This window comes from Primulina huaijiensis, chromosome 18, assembly GCF_012295235.1.
Source record: "Primulina huaijiensis isolate GDHJ02 chromosome 18, ASM1229523v2, whole genome shotgun sequence".
Taxonomy (NCBI): domain Eukaryota; kingdom Viridiplantae; phylum Streptophyta; class Magnoliopsida; order Lamiales; family Gesneriaceae; genus Primulina; species Primulina huaijiensis.
The window spans coordinates 10,286,999-10,313,482 of NC_133323.1; the positions used below are offsets into that span (position 1 = coordinate 10,286,999).

Here is a 26,484-nt window from a genome sequence, read left to right on the forward strand (position 1 = left end):
CAGGGTTTGGCTCGGTTCCACGCGCTCAAGGCTGCATCTAGACACGTACTAGGGTGTGTTAGGATCATGTTGGTCTATTAGTTCAAGCTCCATGCACGCAAGGAAGGAAAATGACAGCAACTCTTCCTAAATGTCATTTTGAGTTCGGTTTTCATGTTTTGCTGTCAAAGGGGGGAGGATTCTGATCTTGGCTGCCCTAGGAGCTGTAGCCATGGTTATAATCTCTCCTTGGCTTGTCTAGGACTATGACCAAGATTCCCTTTCGTGGCTTGGTTCACGGCCCCATCGGATTTTTAAAAGAAACAACACAAGTGTCCCTTCGGTTTTCAAGTTCTGATTTTTGTGTTTGAGTTGGGCTTCGCATTTAGGGTGTTGGGTGGATCTTGGTTGGCTTGTGGCCCTTAGCCATGGTTCACACCATACCTCTTGATGTCTAGATCATGCCATGGTCAATCAAATGACCACAAGAATGGTCCGTGACAGCCAGAACAAGCAAGACACCCCACGCGTGCATATGCGTTCTCAGGTGGGAACTTCGAGTGGTTGCTGGTGTTGTTCGAATTGTGGCTGGCCTAGGGCCCTTAGCCATGGTTCAAACCAGACCTTGGGATGTTGGTAAGAGACTCTGGTTGGTGGTTCAAGCCCCAATGGCCAATAGTCCCGAAAACGACGCAAGGAAACACACCAACAGATGCTGTATTTTTTACAGCAACTGTACCTACGGTTCAGAGGTCTGTTTCGAGTTCTAGGTTGGCTTTTAGCCTATGGCCTTGAACTGGACAGTACCTTATTGAGTTATAAAGGTCATGTTTTTGGCTGTTTGTGATTTGGTTAAGTTTATAGGTCGTACGAGAATTTACGGTGCAGTGTGCCAAAGTGACTCTCGAAAAAACGTTTCATGTTTTGGCCTCCATTCACCAAAATTTTGACTTGTACAACTTTAAGAGCATTATTTCATCATTTTAGGTGTAATTTAATCATGACTAAATGATGGTTCAGTGTTGGTTCGGGTTGACACGGAGTCATGGTTAAATACTAAGTCATTGAGAGCAATTGTCTCGTTTTTGGGTTCAATTACGAAGTTTTGATCAAGTTCAATCATTTGCATATTTCTCATGTTAAAAATAGGGCGCAGCGAGCTTGGGAACGATCCAACCCATATGGTAAATTAATACAGGATGTTTAATTAGGTTATTTAATTATATTATGTGCATAAATATAAAATATTCATTTTTGAAATTTATGCGATATTGCTTGTGGCCACCTCACTATCATGAGATTGCAGCTTATCATGGGATTATTACCTCACCCAGTGGTCGCTAACCAGTTCATGTTCATTTATTGGTACAGATATCCAGTCCAAGGGCTGTGATGATCTCTACCGTTCGGTATACTGTGGTTTAGTCTGATCAGGCGATTCAGTTCAGTTCATGGGCCACTTGCGTAGAACATAATCTCAATAGAAAATTATTACATGCTATTTCATGACAGGGCTCTACGGAGCGAACATTTCACTTACGATTTTCAGTTCAGTTATGCACGTATTTATAATTCTTCATGACACAACTTTCATGGTACGCTTTATGACACGATATTCCCACGTTACATTTTACGATATGATATCTTTACATGGCATGAAATTTTATGATATACGTACTTGTTATTTACGATATATGCATGCTGAGTCTTTAGACTCACTAGATTTGATTGTTGTAGGTACTGATGAGGTCGGGACCGAGGGCGGGAACCAGTGAGCCATCGTGGGTCGCCAGTAGTAGGAACCCGAGGACCTCATTTTCAGCACTTACTCTTTTTATTCCAAATTCAGTTTTTATTTTGTTGAAATTATTTTAGTTGTTACTTAAAAAAAAATTTACTTCCGCTGCTACTTTAAACGTTGAACCATTTTTTTACCAGTTTATTTTATGAATGAGGCTTTTAATTTAATTAAAGAGAAAATTTTAAATTTTTGTGCAAATTTTCAAGTACGAAATACGGGCCTCTACAATATATCTAGCAGGTGGTCTAATAATCCTATCAGACCTTCTAGGTGCGTGTACTTCAACTATTTATTGTTGGGGATTAGGTCCAACTTTTTCAGTTGAGGGATTAACCTTAATTTCTTCAAGTTCTATCATCTCACTTTTTCTATCTAATAGAAATTCCTTCTCTAGGAAAGTGGCATTTCTTGAGACAAACACTTTTGCTTCCTTGGGTTGCTTCCCATCATAGATCGAACCATATCCATCATAATTTGATTACGATGTTCATAAACACCATTCAATTGTGGTGTTGCTAGTAGATTCCAATGTGAGAGAATCCCTTTTCTCCTTTAGATAATCCAAAATTTTAGTACTCAAGTATTCTCCACCTCGATCATATCTAAGTGTCTTAATATTTCTTTCTATTTGTTTTAAAACTTTTAATATGAATTATTTGAATTTTCAAATGCTTGATATTTGTGTCTCATCAAATAAACATACACATACCTCGAATAGTCATTAGTAAATGTAATGAAGTAGGATTGACCATATTTTGTGCTAACACTTAGCGGGCCACAAAAGTCTATGTGGATCAAATTCAGTAGAACATGTGCATGTTCCACATATCCATTAAAGGGAGTCTTGGTCATTTTTTCTTTTTGACATGATTCATAAGTATGTAGAGAATTAATGTTCGATAAGTCAAACATACATTCTCCCACTAGTTTGTGTATCCTACTTTGAGAAATATGATATAGTCTTCTGCGGGATTTGGATCATCTAATTTTCTTTTGTTTATTGTTGTTTTCATATGTGCTTGGATATTGTTCTACGAAATATCTTTTAATTTTAAGTTACAGAGATCGTTCATTAATTTGTCTGTTCCTATCAAACATTAATTATTACAAATATTGCAAGAACATTTAGCAAAAATACATGAATAATCATCTCTATCAAGTATATAAATAGATATTATGTTTTTAACCAACTCAAGAACATATAAAACGTCTCTCAAAGTAACTTAAAATTATTGTTTAAAATCAAAGCAACGCCTCCAATAGCAGTTGCAGCAACCCTTGCTCCATTGCCTAATCTCAGAAATTTCTCGCCGTCTCTAATTCTCTCACTTCTTTTCATCACATGTAAATCATTGCATAGATGAGAACCACATCCGGTATCCAATACCCAAGAAGAGAAATTAATTGAGACATTTACTTTAATGTAAAAAATACCATGGCCAGAACACTTCTGGGCAAGATAATCTGTGCAGTTACACCTCCAATGTCTAAGATTGTTGCGGTGGAAACAGATATGCTCTGACTTGTCGGGATTTTTGGGTTTCTTTTATGGCTTCTTATTAGGCTTGTTATTCTTCGGTGGGGGCAGAACGTTACTTCCCTTTATCTTGAGCTCTCTTTTTCGTACTAGACGACGAGCTAACTAGAAGAACATGCTTTTCCTTTTTGATTGCGTCCTCATAAGTAATAAGCATGTTGACCAACTCTTCAAGGGTGGCCTCAAGCTTATTCATATTAAAATTGACCACGAATCCATCAAACGAGAGGGCCGAGACAGCAAGATAATATCAGTCGAGAGCTCACTATGAATAACAATGTCGAGTCCCACCAACTTCTCAATGAGTCCAATCATCTTAACACCATGCTCATTGACCGAAGTCTCATCTCGCAGGCATGTAGTCATGAGTTCTTTAACAGTATCATGTCTCTCTGAGTGAGTTTGTACACCATACAATTCTTTCAGATGAACGTGACTGTCAGAAGCATTCATCGCCTCCTCGAACCTCATTTGAAGTTCATTCAACATAGAAGCTAATACGTAGCTTTTAGCTTGAAGATCATGGTCTTACCATTTCTCAAGCTTTGTCAATTCAGTCTCACTGAAGTCCGAGGTGCTGTCCTTGGTGGCTTTTTATCAAGCACATACGCAATCCTTTCCGAGTTCAGAACGATCTTTAAATTTTGAAACCAGTCATTATAGTTAAGGCCGGTCAACTTATTTTGATCGAGAATGATTGAAATCGGGTTAGAGACGTCATCGTAAATATACTGAAAATGAAAACATATAGTGGTTGTTGATTATTTTAAAATAATTTTATGATATAAACTATGGTTTATATTTTATAAATTTTCCTCCCACTATTTTGATATTTCCACCATCCTCTAATGAAAAGGGAAATTATATTTCGTTAATTGGCATGTAGAGCCCAATTAGACAATTATGATCTCAAATAATATCAGTCAATTATAATTTCTAAAAGATAGAATCCAATTGCATCTCTATGCAACCTCTCCGTGTTTCCCATCACGTTTAATAAGGAGTCAATAATATAACACCTTTTATTTTCACATGACAAACCGACCATACACATTAATATTGAACTGTAGTGGAAGATCGTCATGAGTTCCCTCAATAATATGAGCTGAAGTAATGGATGTTCCAATTAATTTACATCATATGTCCGGCGGAAGTCACAGCTTTCAGATGCCCAGGCCTCCCCAATAATATGGGCCAGGCATTGACTGTGCATATCGTTCATCATACAACCACGGTTGATGTAAGGCAAGATATTTTAAACTCTTTTAATTTTTACTTTTATATATATATTTATATATATGATAAAAATTAATAAAGATGATCGATCACCAACACTATTAGATTTATGTGAACCAGACATGGATCCAGACCCATAACTTAGGTGAATGCAGAGATACAAATGCAACTTATTACAAGCTTCCAATATTTTACATTTATTCAACTTGTGCATCGAGTCCATCATCTTCTAGTCTTGATCTCCCACTATTTCTAATAATTATATTTGAATAGCCATGACACATAAGGGATACATCTATTAATTTTATTACTAACCACCACAATTATTTCAACTTGTGCATCGAGTCTACCATTTTATTACTAACCACCACAATTATTAATTTTATTACTAACCATCAAAATTGACTAAATCATACATCTATTAATTTTATTACTAACCACCACAATTATTAAAGAAGTTAATAAATTAAATAAATACCTTTTATTTAATTTTCAATTTATTCAATAATAATTGATTTTTTTGTAAAACTTATTTTTACATAGATAATTAAAATCATATTCTAATTATTTATTTTACAAGAAAACTATTAATTTATGAAAATATGATTTTAAGGAAAAATTGAACAAATTTTCATAAAATACCAATTTTATCCAAAATTTTGTAAAATCAGAAAATCGCACCCTAGGCCTGAACAATTCAAGTCCATGACCCAGGACAGTGCCCGAGATGTTTCCGGGAACCTGCCGCGCTGCCCGATCAGATCGGGCGCTGGCAGGCACAATGGCGCTCTCAGTTGCGCACAAGTGGAAACGCGACCGCCGCACCGCTATGCCTATCGTGCGCACAGGCGGCGCGCACAGTGACTGCCCGGAGCTGTTTCGGACAGTTCAATTTTTTTTCTTTCTGATTATAATCAAAATTTGAATATTTCATCAATTTTCTAAAAAACTTTCTTGTGTGGATAGAAATAAAATACTCAATCATGAAACTTAACCATACGATATAGAGAACCCCGCTCTGATACCACTGTTGAGAAATCGGTTTTCTCGTGTCCAAAACACAGCGAAAGTTTTAAAATTTTTACTTTGGCATTCAAATAACATCTTTGGAGACTCATATAGTTTAAAAAAAATTAAGAATTAATAGGGCGTTTATAATATACTTATAATGAATTAATCACTTGACACCAACTATTCTGCGATTGGCGAAAATAACTTTTGTAGTATTTCCTACGAACGATCTTCTTGAAATCTTCTTTCTGAAATCAAGTCTTCGACTGAATATTTTTTCCTTTTCTAAATTTCACTTGCAAATTTAGAAGAATTTTTATCGTTCTAGATCAAAAACAAAAAGACGGCTCAAATTCTAAACTTATTTAAGGTGGCCGAAATTTTGGAGTAATTTGGACGAGAGAATTTTGAAATTTTGCGTGCTATGGAGGCTAGGGTTTGTTGGCTCCTTTTTAAAAATTGAATCATTAACCTAATTTTCTAATTATAGGCTTAGGGTTCCTTAGGGGTGTCAAAATGCGACACGACCCGTCAACCCGACACGACCCAACACGAAAAAAATCAGGTTCGTGTTGGGGTTTTTCGGGTTCGGGTTGGGTGGATTCGGGTTAGTGCCATGTTAGGCGGGTTTCGGGTGGGTCGGGTTGGGTCGCGGGTTGACCTGTGAACTTTTTTTTTTGAAAATATTACCTATATTTTTATATATTGTATGTTTGAACAAAATTTATTGTATATTTATATGATAAATTTTCATAATTTAATATTTATTTTGTATATTTTTATTTTTTTAACAATTTTTTATTTGATTTAGTAAATATACTTTTAATTTTCTACGATTAAACTTTCAAATTTAAATCGGAAATTTTGTTATTATGTGTTAAATTAAAATATTATTATTATTTTTTATTTTTTTGAATTTTTTTCATTAATTTTTTTAAAAAAATTTAAAAAAATAAATAACATTCGGGTTACGCGGGTTAGACGGGTTGAGTCGGGTTATACGGGTTCGTGTTCGGGTTGGGGGTTTTCGGGTTGCTTCGGGTTCGGGTTGGGTTCGGGTTGAAAAAAAAAATTCGCGGGTTGACCCGAAACCCGACCCAACCCACCCGATTGACACCCCTAGGGTTCCTTAATTAACATTAATGAACTTAGTTACTTAATTTGACTAGTCCAACTAGTTTAATTAATTAATATATTAAATTCCATTAAGAACTTTAATTATCTAGCATGTCGGACTTGTACTGCTACAATTCCATTATACATACTCTCATTACATTTAATTTAATCTTTCATAAACTCAACATTTGAGTTTAATATTTTAAATTCTCAATTTTCATAAATTCAACTCATTGAATTTACTATCTCATAATTTTATATGAATTCAATTTCTTGAATTTATTAACTCAACGAGAACAAATGATCAAGTTCTTCTGTGAAACTCAATCGTCCAGGGATACAGCTAGCCGTGGCTTCATAACTTTTTGTGATTCGGGGCATTTTTCTTTATTCAGGCTTACTCTAATTTGCCCCATGCCATGCATCAACATTTGATCATGAGATTGTCAGAAATCATTTTTTGATTAAACCCATCGAGTCATGGTGAGAGCGTCTAGTAGCATCGCATCATGATTCCCTAAGTATCAATCATAGTGCCTGCAAGAACCAATCGATTATGATTAACGTACAGTACGGTCTCTTCATCTCATATATGCCGATCAAATATACAACCATTAGTTCATCGAGGGTTGCATATTAGATTCGATAGCTATGTAATACAATCATAAAATATTCAATGTCATTGCATGCACAACTAGAGAAACATTGTCCCCAATGTACATCTTACACTTTGGCCTGAGATTTCATGCACTGTTATTTCGTTAGATCACATAGGATATCCATCTACATGATTGGACATCTCTATGCCCTTACCATGAAACTCAGTACATAACATCACAGATGCTAGTCTCAAGCTCAAGTGACCTTCATCCTTGTTTTTAGGCAGCTGAATCAACTAGGAACGAATTTAGAAAATAAAATGTTTACAAATGAGTTTCAAGATCGTACGATTCATTTGTATTAAAGTATAATCAAGGTCTTTATTTATGTCGATTTTATGTGTATACAGATAAAGTAAAACGAAACCACGAAATGTAAACTATATTAAAATAAAGACTGTTTATTACAATTGAGTCAATAAAATCTTTAGCGAACCGTTGACTAACAGGACATCTACTCTGACAAATTGTCCACGGAAAAGCTTCCCAAAAGCTTGTATTGGCCTAGCCTGCTATTTAACTGTGAGTTAAAAACTCAAAACACATTCACCTTATTTATAATGTTGTATGCCTAATTTCTTAAAACACAACAAGTATTGTTGGAACATTTTAGTTTTTGTGATTAGAACCAAACTGAATTCTAAAGGTAAACTCAGTAGTCTAACTGGTTAGTAACTTGATTGACAAATCAGTATTAAGAATATTGTGAGCTAAGTTGTCGACTGATCTAGATCCGCTGAAAATCTATCATTCAGGATAAAATCTTTTCACTTTCTCGTAAATCAGTGCGATCAGTGATTAAGGATCAGAGTCAACTGATAGAGATTTCCATTTTCATCGATTAGTGGTTAAGGTTAAGAGATGCAGTCAGAATTCTACACATATCATAGAAGACGACGACTTGGCAACAAAAACATCTACAGTCGTGAACGGATATATATGGAACAGGTTATCGTTGCCAATTGAAGGTATAAATTGATTAGTTGACTTGAATGACATATTTCTGACTATCAATTATACAAAGAAAACTGATAATCTCTCAATAAATATTTTAAAGCCCAACTGAAAATCCGCACACTTAGATAATTCATTATCAGACCAGTTCAAGGGTCACATTCAAGCTTTGAAGTTTTTAGTACTATTTTTAATTGAAAGTAAGAATTGTTACTTCTCAAAATTCTTTAGATCAGAGTTTTTACTAAGAGTTTCAGTCAGATAATGTTTAAGTCATGCCGAAGTGGGTGATTTCAAACTACTTGTAATTACCAAAGTCTTTAAGTGCAAGCTTTCCGTGAGGAAGAAGAGATGATGTAGGAGTATTGAAATCTCCAAACATTCAGAAACAATTTCGCATTTAGTTTACTACACTCAGTTTTATTGAGTCATTTAATCAACTATTTTCAACAAGCCTACTTCCGAATAGGTAAACTAATTGACTTGCTGAAAACCTTACTGACAAAATCAAAATTTCAATGTTGCTAATCAACCGAAATATTTTTGGCTAAATTTATTAGCCCCTTTAAATTTTAGCTTTGATCATAAAAAGTGGTATCAGAGTGGTTCATTCTTATCCCTGAACAAAATATTTTTTATGACATCATTCTGTAACATTTCAATTGTAACATCCCGTGCTAAAATATCTAATACTACTTTAAAATTTGCGGAAAATAAAGTTTTTCTAATTTAAATAGTAACCCTCAAATTCTGAATGAAATAAAATGTTTGACTAAATTCTTGAAATTAGTCCAAGCACAAAAATATTTCCAGGGCATTAAATATCATTCATAACAACTGAAAATACATTATTCAAAAACGAGCATAAGAAAATACTTGGTTGCCAACGAAACGTAAATTAATAAAAAAACAGAGTAAAAATGTTTAACGTGCATAAACTCCTTTCATAACAGTAGATGTCCTCGGGTTTGCACTGCACACAGTCCGAGCAAGCTCACCAGTCAGCACCTCCTGCCTCCTCAAAAGCATCATCATCTGCATCGATCNTACCGATATATATTCACAATAAAAAGTAATACTCTTAGCATAAAAAGTAATAATTTTTCATGGATGATATAAATAAGAGATCTGTCTCACAAAATACGACCCGTGAGACTGTCTCACACCAGTTTTTGCCTAATTTGAGAAAAAATCCTAACATTATGCCATTTTTTCCTTTTTATTTTATTGTGAACAATTGTTCTACGTGTTCCATAATTGATATAGCAAAATGGTAAAACCATGAGAATTTAGATTATTAATTTATATGCAAAAATTATTTAAGAATATAGTAATTACTAAGACATGATGCATTGAGTTCTGAGTAAGTCTCTTGTGAAACGGTCTCACGAATATTTATATGTGAGACTGATCAACCCTACCGATATTCACAATAAAAAGTAATATTATTAGCATAAGAAGTAATACTTTTTCATGGATGACCTAAATAAGAGATCCGTTTCACAAAATACGACCTGTGAAACCGTTTCATATAAGTTTTTGTTTTGATTTCTGAAATAAGTTTTCAGTTCTAAATTTGTCTGTTACTATAATTAATTTTTGTACTTGCATTGAATTATTATATTAATTTTTTAAAAAATAATAATAATAAAATTAAATAGATATTTAAAATNGGTCTAGTGAGCCTAAAGACTCAACATGCATAAACCACAAATAGCAAGTAATACTTAATAAAATTCATGCATTTGAATGTAGCGCGAACATAGTAAAAGCTGAGCATACATAAGCATAGATGTGACATAGCTGCATAAACATTTTCATAAATATGCTTCCATCATATCATATATAATTTTGTGTAGAAATATATTTCAAAGCAAGTGGGTCATAACATAAATCGCCTGATTAAAATAGACCACAGTAATGGGCTGGCTGGGATCACCACAGCCTTTTGACCGGATGTCTGCAACCACATTCATAAATCTCCTATCATACTTTACCAGGTGGAGAGGTTCTCGGTCATGCTTTACCGCTTTTCACTCCCATAATCATGAATCCTCGGTCATGCTTTACCGGGTGGCCACAAGACAAATCACATACCTCAAAAATAAATTTTTTTTTTGCACGTCAATCATAGTTACAAACGTCTTGGGCTACGTTGGAACACTCTGGACATGCTGCCCCAACCTCAAAAATTAACTAATTAAACATAGTACCAAGATGCACTCAGAAGCGTACGATTCCCGAATTAATTAAGATAGCTTACGACTTACTAAACGACTCGGGACGCAAACCATACTTAGCCAACTCCCTAACCTACTATCCAAGAGCCTAAACTATCCCCGAACCATGTTCGAACCACTTAAAAACGTGAACCCACAGCCCATGAAATAAACTTCCCAAGGAGACGCGCTTCGACACATAAACGCTTCAAACGACTTCATGCTTAAACCGACCCGAACCGGACCCAAACCAGGCCCTAGACCCGACCCTTAGACATAACTTAAGACCATGATCAAGCCATTTCAAACTCAAAACCAATGCTTGAGCCCGAAAACAAGCAAGAGCAGTAATTAGCTTAAACCGACTCCCATCTGTGCAGCTGGTTGCTTCTTGGTCCAGCCACCTTCCCTAGCCAACCAAGCCCTGAACCAACACCACCAGGCCCTCCCTAGGACCCTAAGGCACGACGCAAGACACTGCCTCATTCCCAGGTCCCGTCCAGCAACCGCCCCAAACCCAAAGCCGTGACTTGCTCTCACGTGAACCCCAACTGCACAGTTGCGGCTTTCCTTGCTCAGCCTCTTAGCTGCCACTCCAGGCCATGAACCACCATAAAGAGACTCATCCTAAGACCCTTAGACGTGCACCAGACCCTGGCCTCAGTCCCCCAACCGACCCATGCACCAAACCGTGCCACAAAACCTTCACCGCGACTCAAAACCAAACCTCACATGTGGATGACTTCCCACAACTTCTTGGTGTTCTAGATTCGGTTCCAGTCTTTACCAGACCCTCTACCACCATCTAGACACACCCCATAATCTAACCATATACCGCATAAATAATCCCGAGGGATCCACCGAATCATACAACCAAAAATTTGAGAAAACGTGAAGAACATGCACAAATTTTCACAGCTTGAGTGGTTTTACGATAAAAATCATATATATATAACATTTTTTATCAGAAAATTACGAATTTACTATGAAATTGAAGGTAACACAGATTGCTAAAAATCATATGTTGAAATTGTTTCCAGAAAACCAACCTAAAAATCAAAAAATCGAAATAACAGAAGATGACGAGTTTTGTGACACAGAATTTTCACAGGTTGTGCAGTTTTACGATAAAAATCATATCTCTCTAATTTCTTATCAAAAAATTATGAATTTAATATGAATCGAAGACAACACAGAGTACTACAAAACATGTGTTGAAAATGTTTCCAAAAAACCAACCTATAAATCGCAGAAATCAAAATAACAGAAGATGACAGATTTTTGTGACTCAAAATTTTAAAAAATCGTTTATATCATAACCTATCAAACTTTGCACATATAACCAACGTTTTTCATGCATGTTTTACATCAAATACACATATATGACATGATCTATGCATCAAAAAAGGTTTAAAATATGTCTTGGCATCTAAACGCTCGAATAAACGAATACCAGCGTGAAGATACGTGGAGGATGAACGGAGGACGATTCCTTGACATTTTTCTTGACACAAACTCACCAAAATCTCCAGAATATTGCTAGGATGAGTGTTGAAGAGGCTGCTGCTCAAGGGAGGCACAACCCTAGCTTTTATGTTAGTTTTAGTGTGTGCAAAAGTGTGAGTATATGTGTGTGCGTGAGTTTTTTTTTTGTTTTTTTTTTTAACTTTTAATCAACTTAATTAAATGGCTAAGCTACTAATTAGGCTAAATAATTAAGCCCAAAAAATTTATAAAATAATAAACCATAAGTTAAAGAATTAACTCCTAATTTTCGAAAATGGCAAATAAAATGCTTAAAATATTTTAATTCATCTAATAAATTAAATTTGACCTTAAAATACTATATTTCATAAATAATTAAAAATAAATAATTTCTTAACTTAAAATAAAATATAACATTAAATTTTTATTGCCTTAATCGTCTCTGATCTCCTATCCTCGGCCAAACATCAAATATTCACCTGAAAAACTCAAACTCAAGAAAATATTTAATTTTGCATAAACAAGGACATATAAACAAATAAAAATAATTAACATATGTTACATGCATCATTTAAATCATTTTAAATTAATTAAATAATTTAACAAGTTTAATCATGCATGGGGTTTACGTGTACTGGTTTTTGGACACTACAATTCCTCCCCCCTTAACAAAATTTCGTCCTCGAAATTAAGGCATACCAAATAGTTTTTGTGGGGACCCGGGCTCTAACTCGATTATCTTTGGGATTAATTGGATCTTTGTTAAAAATGTGGGTCAAAATTTTGCTTTTAACATTTATTCAAATGTATATAAACAAGCATAAGACATTATATAAAATACTGTCATCTTATTCAACTACAATTAACATTCACATGTTCGGCTACAATGAACATACTAGTGTTTAGCAATTCAGTACATGTCTAGTAAGAAACCACTAGTAATCTTCTACGCCCGAAATCTCCACGCTATCTCGATCTCTCATCCTCTGTGTGACCCCGATCCTGTCCCACCTGTTGTCATGCACACATACAGACACAACAACAGCCGGATACTCAGGTGAGAACAAATCCCAGTATAAAACATGTATACATGCATGTCATGCAATTAAATACAAAATCATAATACATAAATCAGTAATTATGACACACTAGTGAATACAGATAAAACTCTTCGACTCTTATTCTTGACTCGACTCATATCTAAGTCTAGGGATCCCGGTGTGAATAAGACGTAACAAGTCTCCCACCTACTCTCCCAATCGGGGTGGCGGTACGTCTTATTCCTAGACTTCGGTCATATCTGTATCGAATGTCTNCTCTTGATATTTTTATATAGATAGTATGAAAGACTAAAAGTTGAAAAATTCTAATAAAATGTTTAATATTTTAGATATAACTAAATAAATTTTGTGAATTTTTCAACTCTATTATATGTTTCCAACTTTCTTAGACTATTAAGAGTACATTAGATTATTATAAAATAATTTTTTAAGAATTTAAGAATCTTTTTATGTATTTAAATTAATTTTATTAGTTAATATCAAAAAATTTATGAAGTTCTTGATATTTTTATGTAAATGATAAGAAATGATAAATGTTGACAAATTCCAATAAATTGATTTAAGTAATAATTAAATANCAAGACCTAATCATAATCAAACATAATTAAGAATCTTGTATGTGATTTTGGGAAACTCTTATCCAGTCTGAATCGAGTCATGTCTTTCTGTGTTCACATGAATTATACCTTTCTTTCTGTCAATCTGACTCTGTCGAAGTCTCGAACTCAAGGCCTATCAATACTCAATCTGGGAATGACAATATCGAGGAGTACAATATCAATACACCAATCAACTCAATATTGGATATAATCAGAACGAAATCAAATTCTGTTTCGACAGCATAACTGCATAATCTCAATATACCCAACAATACAAATCAACAGATATCCGTTCTCGCAACTCATAATCAATAATAATACAACTCTGATATCAATTCTCAGTCAAATCAACTCTGAAATTCATAACAATTCTATACGGTATCCGTTCTTCAATCCGGATTCGATTATCCGATTTCTACTACGTCAAGAACACCATATATGAATCATATCTGATTCTGACAACACCATAATTTCAGATCATATCAAAACTTAAGAAAACTTACGTCCGTATGAAGCCTGCGTCGATAGGAACACAGTACCGAAGTCGGATTGAAAATCGGACGGACGGATCTTTCACAAATCACAAATATAGAAGATAAAAGGCGTAAGGATTTCTCGTAGTTTCCTTTCTTCCAACTGAATCCGAATGAAGGAATTTGTATATATATAATCAAGTTGCATGTTAATGATACGTGTCATTATTTTTTTTTTTACACCTTTCAGGCGGCGCTCGGGCGGTAACCGATTACCGCGCGGGCGCGGAATGTTCTGCCCGAGTGCTCGACTTGTTACCCACTGGCGCGCGGGCGGTCAGTTTCTACCGCTCGGGCGCCACACGTTCTCTCAAAAAACTACCTGAGGATGCACTGGCGCTCGGGCGGTCATTTTCTACCGCTCGGGCGCCAATAGTTCTGTCCAAAATATACATCAATCCATGCTTCACCCACTCTGGTCCCGGAATGGTCCATCTATAATCATATCCATTCAAATATCAATAATCTCAGATTAATGGAATCAAAATCTCGGGCATTACAGTTTTGGATAGCGAGTCATCATCTCAGCTACTGTATCCCAAGTAACTTCTTCGTCGGAATGGTTCAACCACTTCACCTTGACCAACTTGGTAACTTTGTTCCGTAATCTCTTCTCCTGCCTGTCTAGGATCTGAATAGTTCTTTCCTCGTATGACAGGTTCGACGCAAGTCGCAATGGTTCAAATTTCAGTACATGTGATGGATTTGCCTTGCACTTCCTCAGCATAGAAACATGAAACACATTGTGTACTCCAGCTAGATTCGGTGGTAGATTCACAAGATAATCCATTGTTCCTACTCTGCCAAGGATTTCAAATGGTCCTCTTAATCTCGGACTCAATTTGCCTTTCTTCCCGAATTTCATAACACCCTTCATAGTTACTATCTTCACAAACACGTGATCCTCTACGGCAAATTCGAGATCCCTTCTTCTCTTATCAGCATAACTCTTCTGACGACTCTGAGCAGTCTTCATCCTGTCTCGGATTTGGACCACTAAATCTGCAGTCTGCTAAACAATCTCTGGACCAAGTTCTGATCTCTCGCCCACTTTGTCCCAATGAATAGGTGATCTACACTTTTTTCCGTATAGTGCTTCGTAGGGAGCCATACCTATAGATGATTGGAAACTATTGTTATAGGTGAACTCCATTAGTGGTAGCTTTGATTTCCAGCTCTCATGGAAATCGATCACACAAGCACACAGTAAATCCTTCCAAAATCTGAATCACTCTCTCAGACTGGCCATCTGTTTGAGGGTGAAATGTTGTATTGAAAAGCAACTTTGTCCCCAAATCTGATTGTAAACTCTTCCAAAAAGACGATGTGAACCTCGGATCCATGTCAGACACAATCGAAACTGGGATCTCGTGCAATCTGACTATCTCCCGATTTTAAAGCTCTACATACTGAGTCATGGAGAAAGTTGTCTTTACTGGAAAGAAGTGTGTCAATTTAGTAAGTCGATCAACTATAATCCAAATAGCATTAGATCCTTTAACTGACCTCGGCAACCCAACTACAAAATCCATGGTGATATTCTCTCATTTCCACTCAGGAATAAGAAGTGGCTTGAGCATCTCTGCAAGCCTCTGATGTTCTGCTTTCACCTGCTGGCAAATGAGGCAGTCAGATGCAAAGCGTCGAATGTCTTGCTTCATTCCTGGCTACCAATAAAGCATCTGCAAATCTTTATACATCTTGATACTCCCTGGATGAATGGAATACGGAGATGTATGTGCATCTAACAAGATATCCTCTTTAATTGAATCAACACTAGGCACCCACATTCTTCCTCTGTATCTAACAATACCACCGACCACTGTATAGATTACACTGCCCTTAACTTAATCTCTTTACCTCAATTTCTACAACTGCTCGTCTGAAGACTGACCTCTACGGATGCGGTCCAGCAATGAAGACTGAACTGTCAAGGTAGATAACTTAGGAGCTCTGCCCCTAGAATAAATCACTAGACCAAACCTTTGAATTTCTGACTGGAGAGGTCTCTGCACTGACAGTTGTGCTACGACTGCTACTTTTCTGCNCTTAATGCAAAATAAATATAATATAATAAAATATATGGAGAAACCGAGTGAGACTTCATAAAAACAAGAAAACTAAAATGGAGTTAGACCCGAAGCGTAAACGACTCAAATAAACAAAATAAGAAAACCACAGGAAAATAACACGCAAGCATCAAAGAGATTAATCAAAATCAAATCCGACGTCGAAAAAAAAACATAAAAATTAGATATAATGATATGATTCCTGAATTTAATCGAAAAAAGAAACACAAAAAATAAAATGAAAAAAATACTGAAAGATTCGAAAATCATACAAGAAAAGAATTGAAAAAACTAAATCATGGTTGTTTAAAATGATAAATAAGATGTTAAATAATATTTATTATTGAACAATTTGTGAAAAATTATGTATCTACATTTTTTTGTAAATTTAGGATCAATATTCATAGCGTATTTAAGTTCGTTATCCACGTACAACGCACTTGCTTTACTACTAGTATGAACTAAATAAGTGACTTGAGATAGTTGAAGGCAAATTAAAAATGTTCAGAATTATGTTTATACACAGTATTTTGATGACAGAGATTTTGCTCTACAATCGCTCCGGCAAACAATTACAGTAACACGAAAACCACAGGATGCTAACGCAGAATCTTTGACTACAGTTGTGTATCATCAAGGATCTGGCCACCTTATATAAGATTTAAGCTTTCTTTTTGTTTCTCCATACATTTAACACGCTCTGGAGTTCACCATGATATATAGTTCATCTTCATTCAAGGTGACTAAATTCTTGAATTTATGGTGGAAGGAAATGCAGACTGTTTCTTCTATCTTAGGAAAAAGAATCAAACCGTTCGTAATTTGCAATCCAAGGCTTTCAGCGCTGAAATTTTATGTGCTATCATTCCTGATTGGCAAAAGGGGAGCTTTTTCGCTGGTTGATTCAGAACTTCTGTCAATATCGTTCTCAATCACCAAGATTTCTTTTGCCTTACCCCACATCACGGAGTAGAATCCGACAACAATAATAATGGAACCCATTAAACTGCACAAGATTCAAGTGATTTCCGTCAAATTTCTTGAACTTTCTTTTACGCCCGAGACACACGACACACTTACCTTCCAAGATACAGAATATCTCCCAAGAAGAGAAAACCCATTGCAGCTGATATTACAATGCTCAGTGGATGAAACACAGCAACAAAGAGTGGACCCTTTCTCCCTAGACACCATGCGGTTACACCAACTTGGAATGCAGAACCGAAAACGCCCTAAAAAAAGAGTGAGGTTGATGTATTTCTTTTGTAAAAAAAAAAAGGAAAAATATTTTAAAAGTATGATAATCCAATACCTGAATTGAATTGCACCAGTGCATGTTCGAAAATAACATTTAAGAAAATGATCGTATTTCTTTCATGTTGACGAACAACAAAGCTTAAATTCAACGAAACTGCGTGATATTAATGTTCATATGATGATGATATGAGTGGGATGAAAAAATATGGATCTCAAATGAGTTGGAGAAATGGTACCGAGTATAGAACAGCAATCAATCTGATGTTAGGCTGCAATGCCCAAGCGCTTAGGTCTTTATCAACAATCAGAGAGGCTACTATAGATAAAATGGCAGCAAAGAAGCAGTAAAAGAATACCACAATCAACTCTGCTGGGTATTTCCTCAGAATTAGTGCCTGCATAGAAAATGTTCGTAGATTGTGACTACGAGAGAGTTGTTGGGAAACTTAGCACAATTAATTTTACTAACAATTACTTCAAATTAATAGCTTCACAAAAATTATCAGCCCAAGTTACCACCATTATATAATCGGCTTATCACATTCATCCGCACAAATAGATGCTAATTTCTACAACTATCGCAGTGAGAAAGTTTCTCCTCAACAAAAGGCATCTCATCACTTATTTATAATTTTTTGTAAAGAAAAATACCTGTACAATTATATAGCCAGAAGACAATGCACAATCCACTGCAAATAATAATCCTCCAACTATCCAGTTTGATTGTGATGATTGAAGATACATATCATTCGACACTGATGACGACAAGGGAGCAAGGATTTGAGGGCCTTTGTAGAGAGTTACAATAAAGGCACCAATAATGGACACTACTGTTCCAATGGCTTTTGCCATAAAACTTGAACTTCTACAAGCTAGCTTTTCCATCCTAACAACCACCAAGTTAAAATGTACACAGAATCATCACCTTTCTCAGGCATATAACAATTCCAGCTACTTAAAATTTTGATAACATGATAGCAAGCGATTAAATCATTTTGTGTCATAATTACAACAAAATGCGTAACTCACCTAGTAAACTGCTTAATCAAACATATAACATGCAAAGACATAACATGAAGATACAAACTTTATTGCGGTTTCATTTATAAGTCCAGTTAATCTCTTTTTAACACTGTTAACCAAAATAACATGTTCAAGATATTAACGTTCCTTCAAGGGATAGGATAGGAGATGAAATAAATTTGGTAATATAAGGTGAAGTACTAAACTTACAGTAACAATTCATAGAGAAAGCTACAGCTCAAATCCAAATTAAAAAGATTCGAGAAATTCCTATGTTAATATTTCTACCATTTGAATTAAAATGAGTAGAGTGCAAGAGTGCATTCAAGAATATAAATCTATACAGCTTCGCCCCAAGTACCATAAACAAGTCCCAGTTCATACGTTGGAATTTGGAAAACAAACACACACACACAAAACAACATAAGCCCGAAATTAAGATGAGAATAAGAAACCCGGAAATGAGGGCAAGTATGAAGGTAAATCCTGGAATCAGGTTAAGCATGGCTGATGCAAATGCAGCATTGGTTAAATTAATTCCAGTATAGCCAGTCAGCTGCGCCGAGCATCTGCAAAGCGATAATAAACAGAAGAATAGTTAAAACCATGATCATTCAAATAAACACGAAGAAGGTAAACTAGGAGGAAACTTAGGAATTAGTAAAGCGATCAACGAGTGGATAACTTAATGTATTTTGGGAGCTGAAATTTATAGTTTTGAAATTCGACATATAAATTTTGGATCTTTAGCGTTGTAGCCTACTTGCCATGCTGGTCAATCAATGACAACACCATCCTCCCAATAAAATCACCACCTTCCTTCACAAACCAAAGACACAATCCCTTCTCCAATATACATCCATTCAAAACAGAGAAAAAGAAGCAAGGGTATCAAGAAACATACCCAAAAACTCCCAAAATAAAAAAGCCACAAATGAGCCAGAAAGTAAGCGGAGGCCTGCTAGAAGACCTGCAAATCATCATTCATCAAAACCCATAGCCAAAGAACAGTACCCAAGTTAGGAAAACAGGGTTTCTCAGGGGCACTAACCCAGTAATCTTCCAAATTTAAACAAAAAAAATGAAAGGGATTGCAAGAATTGATCAAACCTGTGAATTATGAGAGAAAGAGGGAGGAGTATAAGGGAAGCAAGAGCATTGGAGTAGGCCACAAATGTGAAGGTAGTCATCCCAGTGGCCATGGCCCTCTTGCTGATTATAATCAACCCCACTTGAGCGGTTGTGGCCAGCACCATGCCAAGATACGGCGTCGCTGCGCTCTCCAGCAACCCCATATCTTCCAATTCGAATTCTGTTCATCATCTTCTTCTTCTTTCCTCTTTTTCCAGTTTCCTTCACGTGGGCCCGCTAACAGGCAGTTAATCATATGATTTCTTAGTTCAAAATTACATATGTTTTTGTATGAAATCATAGAAAATGAATTAAATCGTTTGTGTTTTATTCGAAATTTGATTTTATAAAAGTTTGTTTGATCTTGTTTAATAATTTGTTAAGCGATAAGCAAATCAAGTTCAAATTTTATAATATTTGACTTGTTAGTTTGTGAATTTGTTCATTGATAAACTTAATGAATTAGTTTTTAGATAAAATAATAATTTTAATATATTATTTATAAATTTTATATTTTATCTATTAAAAATCTAGGAAAAATCTATTAGTTTNGTCTGCCACAATATTAGCTTTCCCTGGATGGTAGCTAAATTCACAATCGTATTCCTTTACCAGCTCCAACCATCGTCTTTGTCGCATGTTCAGTTCCTTATGCGTGAAGAAATATTTGAGACTCTTGTGATCGGTAAATATCTGGTATTTCTTGCCGTACAAATAGTGTTTCCATATCTTTAAAGCAAAGAAAACGACGGCTTACTCGAGATCATGAGTCGGGTAGTTCTTCTCATGCACCTTCAACTGTCTGTAGGCATAAGTTATAACCCGATCATGCTGCATGAGAACGGCACCTAAACCAAGCTTAGAGGCATCGGTGTACAATACAAAGTTACCTTGCCCTGATGGCATGGCTAAAACTGACGCTAAGATAAGAGCTTGCTTCAAGGTATCGAAGCTCTTTTGACAATCCTCACTCTAAACGAATTTGGCATTCTTCTTCGTCAACGAAGTAAGTGGCACTGCAATCGAAGAGAAACCCTGAATGAATTTCCTGTAATAACCTGTCAGGACTAGGAAACTGCGAATCTCGGATGCGTTCCTCGGTTCTATCCATTCTTTCACTGCTGCCACTTTAGAAGGGTCAACCTCAATGCCACTGCTAGAAATAATATGACCTAAGAATGCTACCTTCTCCAACCAAAATTCACAATTATTGAACTTTGCAAACAACTTATGGCTCCGCAAGACTTGCAAAAATGTACGCAAATGCTGACTATGTTCCTGTTGGTCCTTCGAGTAGATAAAAATGTCGTCGATGAATAATATGACGAACTGATCCAAGTACGGCTGAAACATGTGATTCATGAGATCCATGAAGATTGCTGGAGTATTTGTCAAACCAAATGGCATTACTAAGAACTCGTAATGCCCATAACGAGTCCTAAATGATGTCTTATGCATGTCTGCGTCTTTTACCTTCAGTTGATGATACCCAGAACATAGATCTATCTTTGATAACACTGTAGGTCCATGCAATTGATTGAATAAATCCTCGATCCTTGATAATTAGAACTTGTTCTTAATTGTTACTTTACTCAACTCTCGGTAGTCGATACATAGCCTCGTGCTTCCGTCTTTCTTATTCACGACAAGCACTGGTGCGCCCCAAAGTGAGAAACTAGAGCAAATAAATTTCTTGTCAAGAAGCTCCTGGATCTTTTGTTTGAGTTATAATATCTCTGCTCTCGCTAAATTATACGGTGCCTTGGATATTGGCACAATACCTGACATGAGATCAATAGCGAACTCCACCTCTCTCTCGGGTGGAATACCAGTAAAGTCATCAGGGAATACATCAGGAAATTCCCTGACAACTAGCACATCTGATAACGACGGAGTAGGTGCATCAGTGGCTGAAATAATACTTGGTAAGAATGCCTGACACCCCTTATGAATAAGCTTCCTTGCCTGAATGCAAGATATCATACGAGGTAAGCTCCTCTATCTATCTGTCTCGAATTGGAACTGCTCCATGCCCAACGGCCTAATTAAAACTGACCTCCGCTGAAACTCGATCAAAACTCTGTTCTTCATCAACCAGTCCATGCCCAGAATGAGATCAAACTCTAGCATCGGCAGTACAATAAGATCAGCATAGACTAGATGACCCTGTAGTTCAAGATCTATGTCTCTGACCACGCTATAAGCTGATAATTCTTCCCCCAGATGGGACTGTCATAGAGTAACTTACGTCAAGCCCAATGGACTTGACAACCAGATAATTCGCAAAAGTCTCCGATATAAAGGAGTGAGTATCCCTGGAAACTAACAAGGCCTTCGTGGCTACTCTCGATATGAAGATATTTCCTGAGACGATGTTAGCATAACATTTAAACTTATGATTCTCGAAAAAAAAGAAAAAATAAAAAAACTAAACTTAACCTTATGAACAGATTGAATCCACTATAAAAAAATTCACAAAAATTTGAAATGCAGCAAGCTAGTATTCCCATAAAATTTCGAAAAATTCAGCCTACTAACCACCCAAGATTTCGAAACATGCATAACAATTTTTCCAATAGATAATGCAACGCTAAATTAAATTAATTGCCTGTTAGCAGGTAGTGCCTAAGTTCGCCTCCTCGACATGCATGAAAAAGACTTATCCCTGCGTTGGCAGCTTCCACTGTGGACAACCTTTAAGCATGTGGTCACTGGCTCTACATTTGAAGCATTTGACCGTACCCCATAAACAATGTCCCTCATGTCTGCGGCTGCACTTCGAGCACACCGGAAAATCAGCAGGTTTCTGAGGGACCTTCTTCTAAGGAAGTGGACCCTTGTCTTGCGGCTGTCCATGAAACGGTCTCTTACCCTGCTACCCCTGAAATGGTTTCTTGTATTGATACTGGGAATGGTGCTGCTGGGGCGCCTAATAGGGCCTCTTGCCCTGTCTGTCATTCTCAATATTTTTCTGGTCCTGTTCAACCTCCAAGGCACTAGATACAACAACAACATATGTAGTAGGACCAGCCACTCGAATATCACGGCATAAGATCAGCCGTAAACCATTAAGGAAGTGCCTCAACTTTTCTCTGGCATTGTTAGCTATCAAGGGCACAAAGTGACACCCCTGCTCGAACTTCCTCACAAACTCCGCCACACTGCGGTCTCCCTGTCTCAAAGTCATGAACTCCCTAGTCAATCGGGAGCGAACCTCCTAAGTAAAGTATTTGGAGTAAAACACCTCCTTGAAACCCTCCCAAGTAAGGGTCTGAAGATTTAGTGTCACAGATGCACTCTCCCACCACAGTCTAGTATCTCTTAATAACAGATAAGTAGCACACCTGACCCTATCTACATCCTCCAGTTCCATGAAGGTAAATATCTCCTCAATAGACTTAATCCACCTCTCAGCTACGATCGGGTAAGTGGTCCCTGAAAATTCCTTGGGGTCCATCCTTCGGAAGCGCTCATGCACTGCTTCTGGCCTAGTCCTCCTACTTGTGTCCATACCAGCATTATTCCCCTCAAACTGTGCGAAGAATTGAGTCATTCCAGCAAGCATATGCGCCTGCAAATCTGGTGGTGGAAGCGGAGGAGTAACACACTCCTTGCCACGAGCCTCACGGCCTTCCTCTCGAGTTTCGCGGACAACCAAACGTCTAGGAGTCATACTGTTCCAAAATTAAACCCAACACGTAACCAACATGCATGAAAATAATATTCATTTTATACACTAAACGTAAATCAAATCTTAAACATGCATATAAAGAAATCACATTTTTTATGCCCCCAACATAAATTTTTTTTTAAACTTACAGACTTGAGGCGTGACTTCATGAGCTTCTCGCTACCGGCAGTAGGCACAACTCTTTACAATAACCTAACTCTGATACCAACCGTAACATCCCGTGCTAAAATATCAAATACTACTTTAAAATTTGCGGAAAAATAAAAATTTTCTTATTTAAATAGTAACCTTCGCATTCTGAATTAAATAAAATGTTTGACTAAATTCTTGAAATTGGTCCAAGTACAAAAATATTTCAAGGGCATAAAATATCATTTATAACAACTGAAAAAACATTATTCGAAAACGAGCATATGAAAATACTTGGTAGCCAATGAAATGTAAATTAATAAAATCAGAGTAAAAATGTTTAACGTGCAAGTCTAGTGACCCTAAAGATTCAACATGCATAAACATTTTTACTTAACGTGCAAGTCTAGTGACCCTAAAGACTCAACATGCATAAACCACAAATAGCAAGTAATACTTAATAAAATTCATGCATTTGAAAGTAGCGCATACATAGTAAAAGCTGAGCATACATAAGCATAGATGTGCCATTGTTGCATAAAAATTTTCATAAAATTGCTTCTATCATATCATACATAATTTTGCGTAGAAATATGTTTCAAAGCAAGTGGCCCATAACATAAATCGCCTGATTAGACTAAACTACAGTACTAGGCTGGCAGAGATCACCACAACCTTTCGACCGAATGTCCACTCCCACATACATAAATCCCCGGTCATACTTTAGCGGGTGAAGAGGTCCCTGGTCATGTTTTACCGCTTTCCACTCTCATAATCATAAATCCCCAGTCATGCTTTACCGGGTGGCCACAAGACAAATCANTTCATAAAAAGTAATATTTTTTCATGGATGACTTAAATAAGAGATCCGTCTCACAAANTGTAACTTCAATCATACTTACAAACGTCGTGGGCTTTGTTGGAACGCTCTGGAAATGCTGCCTCAACCTCGAAAATTAACTAATAAGACATAGTACCAAAGATGCACTCAGACGCGTACGATTCCCGAATTAATTAAGATAGCTTACGACTTACCGAACGACTCGGGTCTCGAACAATACTTAGCCAACACCCTAACCTACTGTCTAAGAGCCTAAACTATCCCCGAACCATGTTCGAACCACTTAAAAACGTGAACCCACAGCCCATGAAATAAACTGCACAAGGAGAAGCGTTTCGGCACATAAACGCTTCTAATGACTTCATACTTAAACCGACTCGAAACGGACCTGAATCAGGCCCTAGACCCAACCCTTAGACATAACTTAAGACCATGATCAACCCATTTCAAACTCAGAACCAACGTCTGAGCCCCAAAACAAGCAAGAGCCGTAACTAGCTTAAACTGACTCCGATCTGTGCTGCTGGTTGCTTCCTGGTCCAGCCACCTTCCCTAGCCAACTTAGCCCTGAATCAACACCACCAGGCCCTCCCTAGGACCCTAAGGCATGACCCAAGACATTGGCCCATGCCTTGGTCCCGTCCAGCAACCGCCCCAAACCCACAGACGTGACTTGCTCTCACGTGAACCCCAACTGCACAGCTGCGGCTTTCCTTTCTCAACCTCTTATCTGCCACTCCAGGCCATGAACCACCATAAAGAGACTCATCCTAGGACCCTTAGACGCGCATTAGACCCTAGCCCCAGCGCCCCAGCCGACTCATACACCAAACCGCGCCACAAAACCATCACCGTGACTCAAAACCAAACCTCACGCGTGGATGACTTCCCACGACTTCTTGGTGTTCCAGATTCGGTTCCAGCCCTTACCAGACCCTCTACCGCCATCTAGACACAGTCCATAATCTAACCATACACCGCAAAAATAAGCCAGAGGGATCACCGAAGGTTCAAATCAAGAAAGCCAAGAAACTCAAGAACAACGACAGTTTCATGCACAAGAATTTTCAGAAAAACGTTTCCCAATTTGTTTTGATCTTAATTTTGCATATATCCAATAATTTCATGCATAATTCGACAATCACAATAATATGAAATGAATGGTGCATAAAGAAAGGTTTAAAAACATGTCTTTGCGTTTTTAAACGCTCGAACAGTCAATAATTGTTGTGGGGAATTCGGCGGACGATCGGATCAACTTTTCGATCGTTTCTTTTGCGTAAAAGTGGTGTGAATATATGGTACTATGTGTGATGAAAGATTGGTGATGGTTGGATCGAAGAAACCAACAAGAAAGATCGAATCCAAAGGCAAGAAAACTCTCGGCCAAAGTGTGTGTGTTTTAGTTTGTGTTTTGTGGTGTTCTTCTCGAAAAATCTGAATTGTGTGCGTGTGTATTGTATGACTCTTTTAAAGAAAATATAAAAAGATTTCCTAAACACTTAATTAATGGACTCAATTTACCATAGTTTTTAAATAATTAATTAGACTCATTAAGATTAATAAAATCATTAGGCCTCAAATTAAAAGATTTAAANTACAAATCATATGTAGAAAAATTTTCCAGAAAACCAACTTATAAATCGCAGAAATCTATATAACAGAAGATGACGGGTTTTGTGACACAAAATTTTCACAGGTTGTGCGGTTTTACGATAAAAATCATATCTCCCTCGTTTTTTATCAGAAAATTACGAATTTACTATCGAATCGAAGATAACACATATTAATACAAATCATGTGTCGAAAATATTTCCAGAAAACCAACCTATAATCGCAGAAATAAAAATAATAGAAGATGATGGATTTTGATGACTCAAAATTTTCAGAAATTGTTTATATCATAACCCATCAAACTTTGCACATATAACCAACTTTTTTCATGCATGTTTTACATCAAATACACATATATGACATGATCGATGTGTCAAGAAAAGTTTAGAACATTTCTTGGCGCCTAAACGCTCGAATAAACGAATATCGGCGTGAGGCAATGTGGAAGATGAACGGAGGACGATTCCTTGACGTTTTTCTTGACAAAAACTCACCAAAATCTCCAGAATATTGCTAGGATGAGTGCTCAAGGGAGGGAC

General features: G+C 36.7%; 3 protein-coding genes across 3 annotated transcripts; all 3 read right to left on the reverse strand.

The window, feature by feature from the left end:
• Positions 1–14,686: 14,686 nt before the first annotated feature.
• LOC140963916 (uncharacterized) lies at positions 14,687–15,067 on the reverse strand. Its single transcript, XM_073423402.1, has one exon. The coding sequence runs from the start codon at positions 15,065–15,067 to the stop codon at positions 14,687–14,689; it is 381 nt and encodes a 126-aa protein (XP_073279503.1).
• A 1,675-nt stretch (positions 15,068–16,742) lies between these two features.
• Positions 16,743–19,913, reverse strand: LOC140964894 (WAT1-related protein At3g28050-like). Its single transcript, XM_073424876.1, has 7 exons — positions 19,650–19,913; positions 19,444–19,509; positions 18,995–19,108; positions 18,168–18,402; positions 17,753–17,911; positions 17,340–17,491; positions 16,743–17,265 (listed from the first exon to the last, which is right to left on the reverse strand). Exons 1-7 carry the CDS (start codon positions 19,832–19,834, stop codon positions 17,112–17,114), a joined length of 1,065 nt encoding a protein of 354 aa, XP_073280977.1. The 5' UTR covers positions 19,835–19,913; the 3' UTR covers positions 16,743–17,111.
• A 729-nt stretch (positions 19,914–20,642) lies between these two features.
• On the reverse strand, positions 20,643–23,343 carry LOC140963917 (uncharacterized). Its single transcript, XM_073423403.1, has 5 exons — positions 22,915–23,343; positions 22,657–22,842; positions 21,750–21,899; positions 21,452–21,635; positions 20,643–21,049 (listed from the first exon to the last, which is right to left on the reverse strand). The coding sequence occupies exons 1-5, from the start codon at positions 23,341–23,343 to the stop codon at positions 20,643–20,645; spliced, it is 1,356 nt and encodes a 451-aa protein (XP_073279504.1).
• Positions 23,344–26,484: the final 3,141 nt, after the last annotated feature.

Excerpts from the sequence above, each read along its gene's own strand:
- LOC140963916 (XM_073423402.1), bottom strand. The coding sequence starts at position 15,067 with ATGAAGGGTGTTATGAAATTCGGGAAGAAAGGCAAATTGAGTCCGAGA.
- LOC140964894 (XM_073424876.1), bottom strand. The coding sequence starts at position 19,834 with ATGGGGTTGCTGGAGAGCGCAGCGACGCCGTATCTTGGCATGGTGCTG. Across the intron at positions 19,510-19,649 it reads CTTTCTCTCATAATTCACAG|GTCTTCTAGCAGGCCTCCGC; the intron begins GTTTGATCAATT and ends GATGATTTGCAG. Across the intron at positions 17,912-18,167 it reads CTGGCTATATAATTGTACAG|GCACTAATTCTGAGGAAATA; the intron begins GTATTTTTCTTT and ends TTTTCTATGCAG.
- LOC140963917 (XM_073423403.1), bottom strand. The coding sequence starts at position 23,343 with ATGACTCCTAGACGTTTGGTTGTCCGCGAAACTCGAGAGGAAGGCCGT. Across the intron at positions 22,843-22,914 it reads CTTGGGAGGGTTTCAAGGAG|GGAGACCGCAGTGTGGCGGA; the intron begins GTGTTTTACTCC and ends ACTTTGAGACAG. Across the intron at positions 21,636-21,749 it reads ACTGGTTGATGAAGAACAGA|GCAAGGAAGCTTATTCATAA; the intron begins GTTTTGATCGAG and ends TCTTGCATTCAG.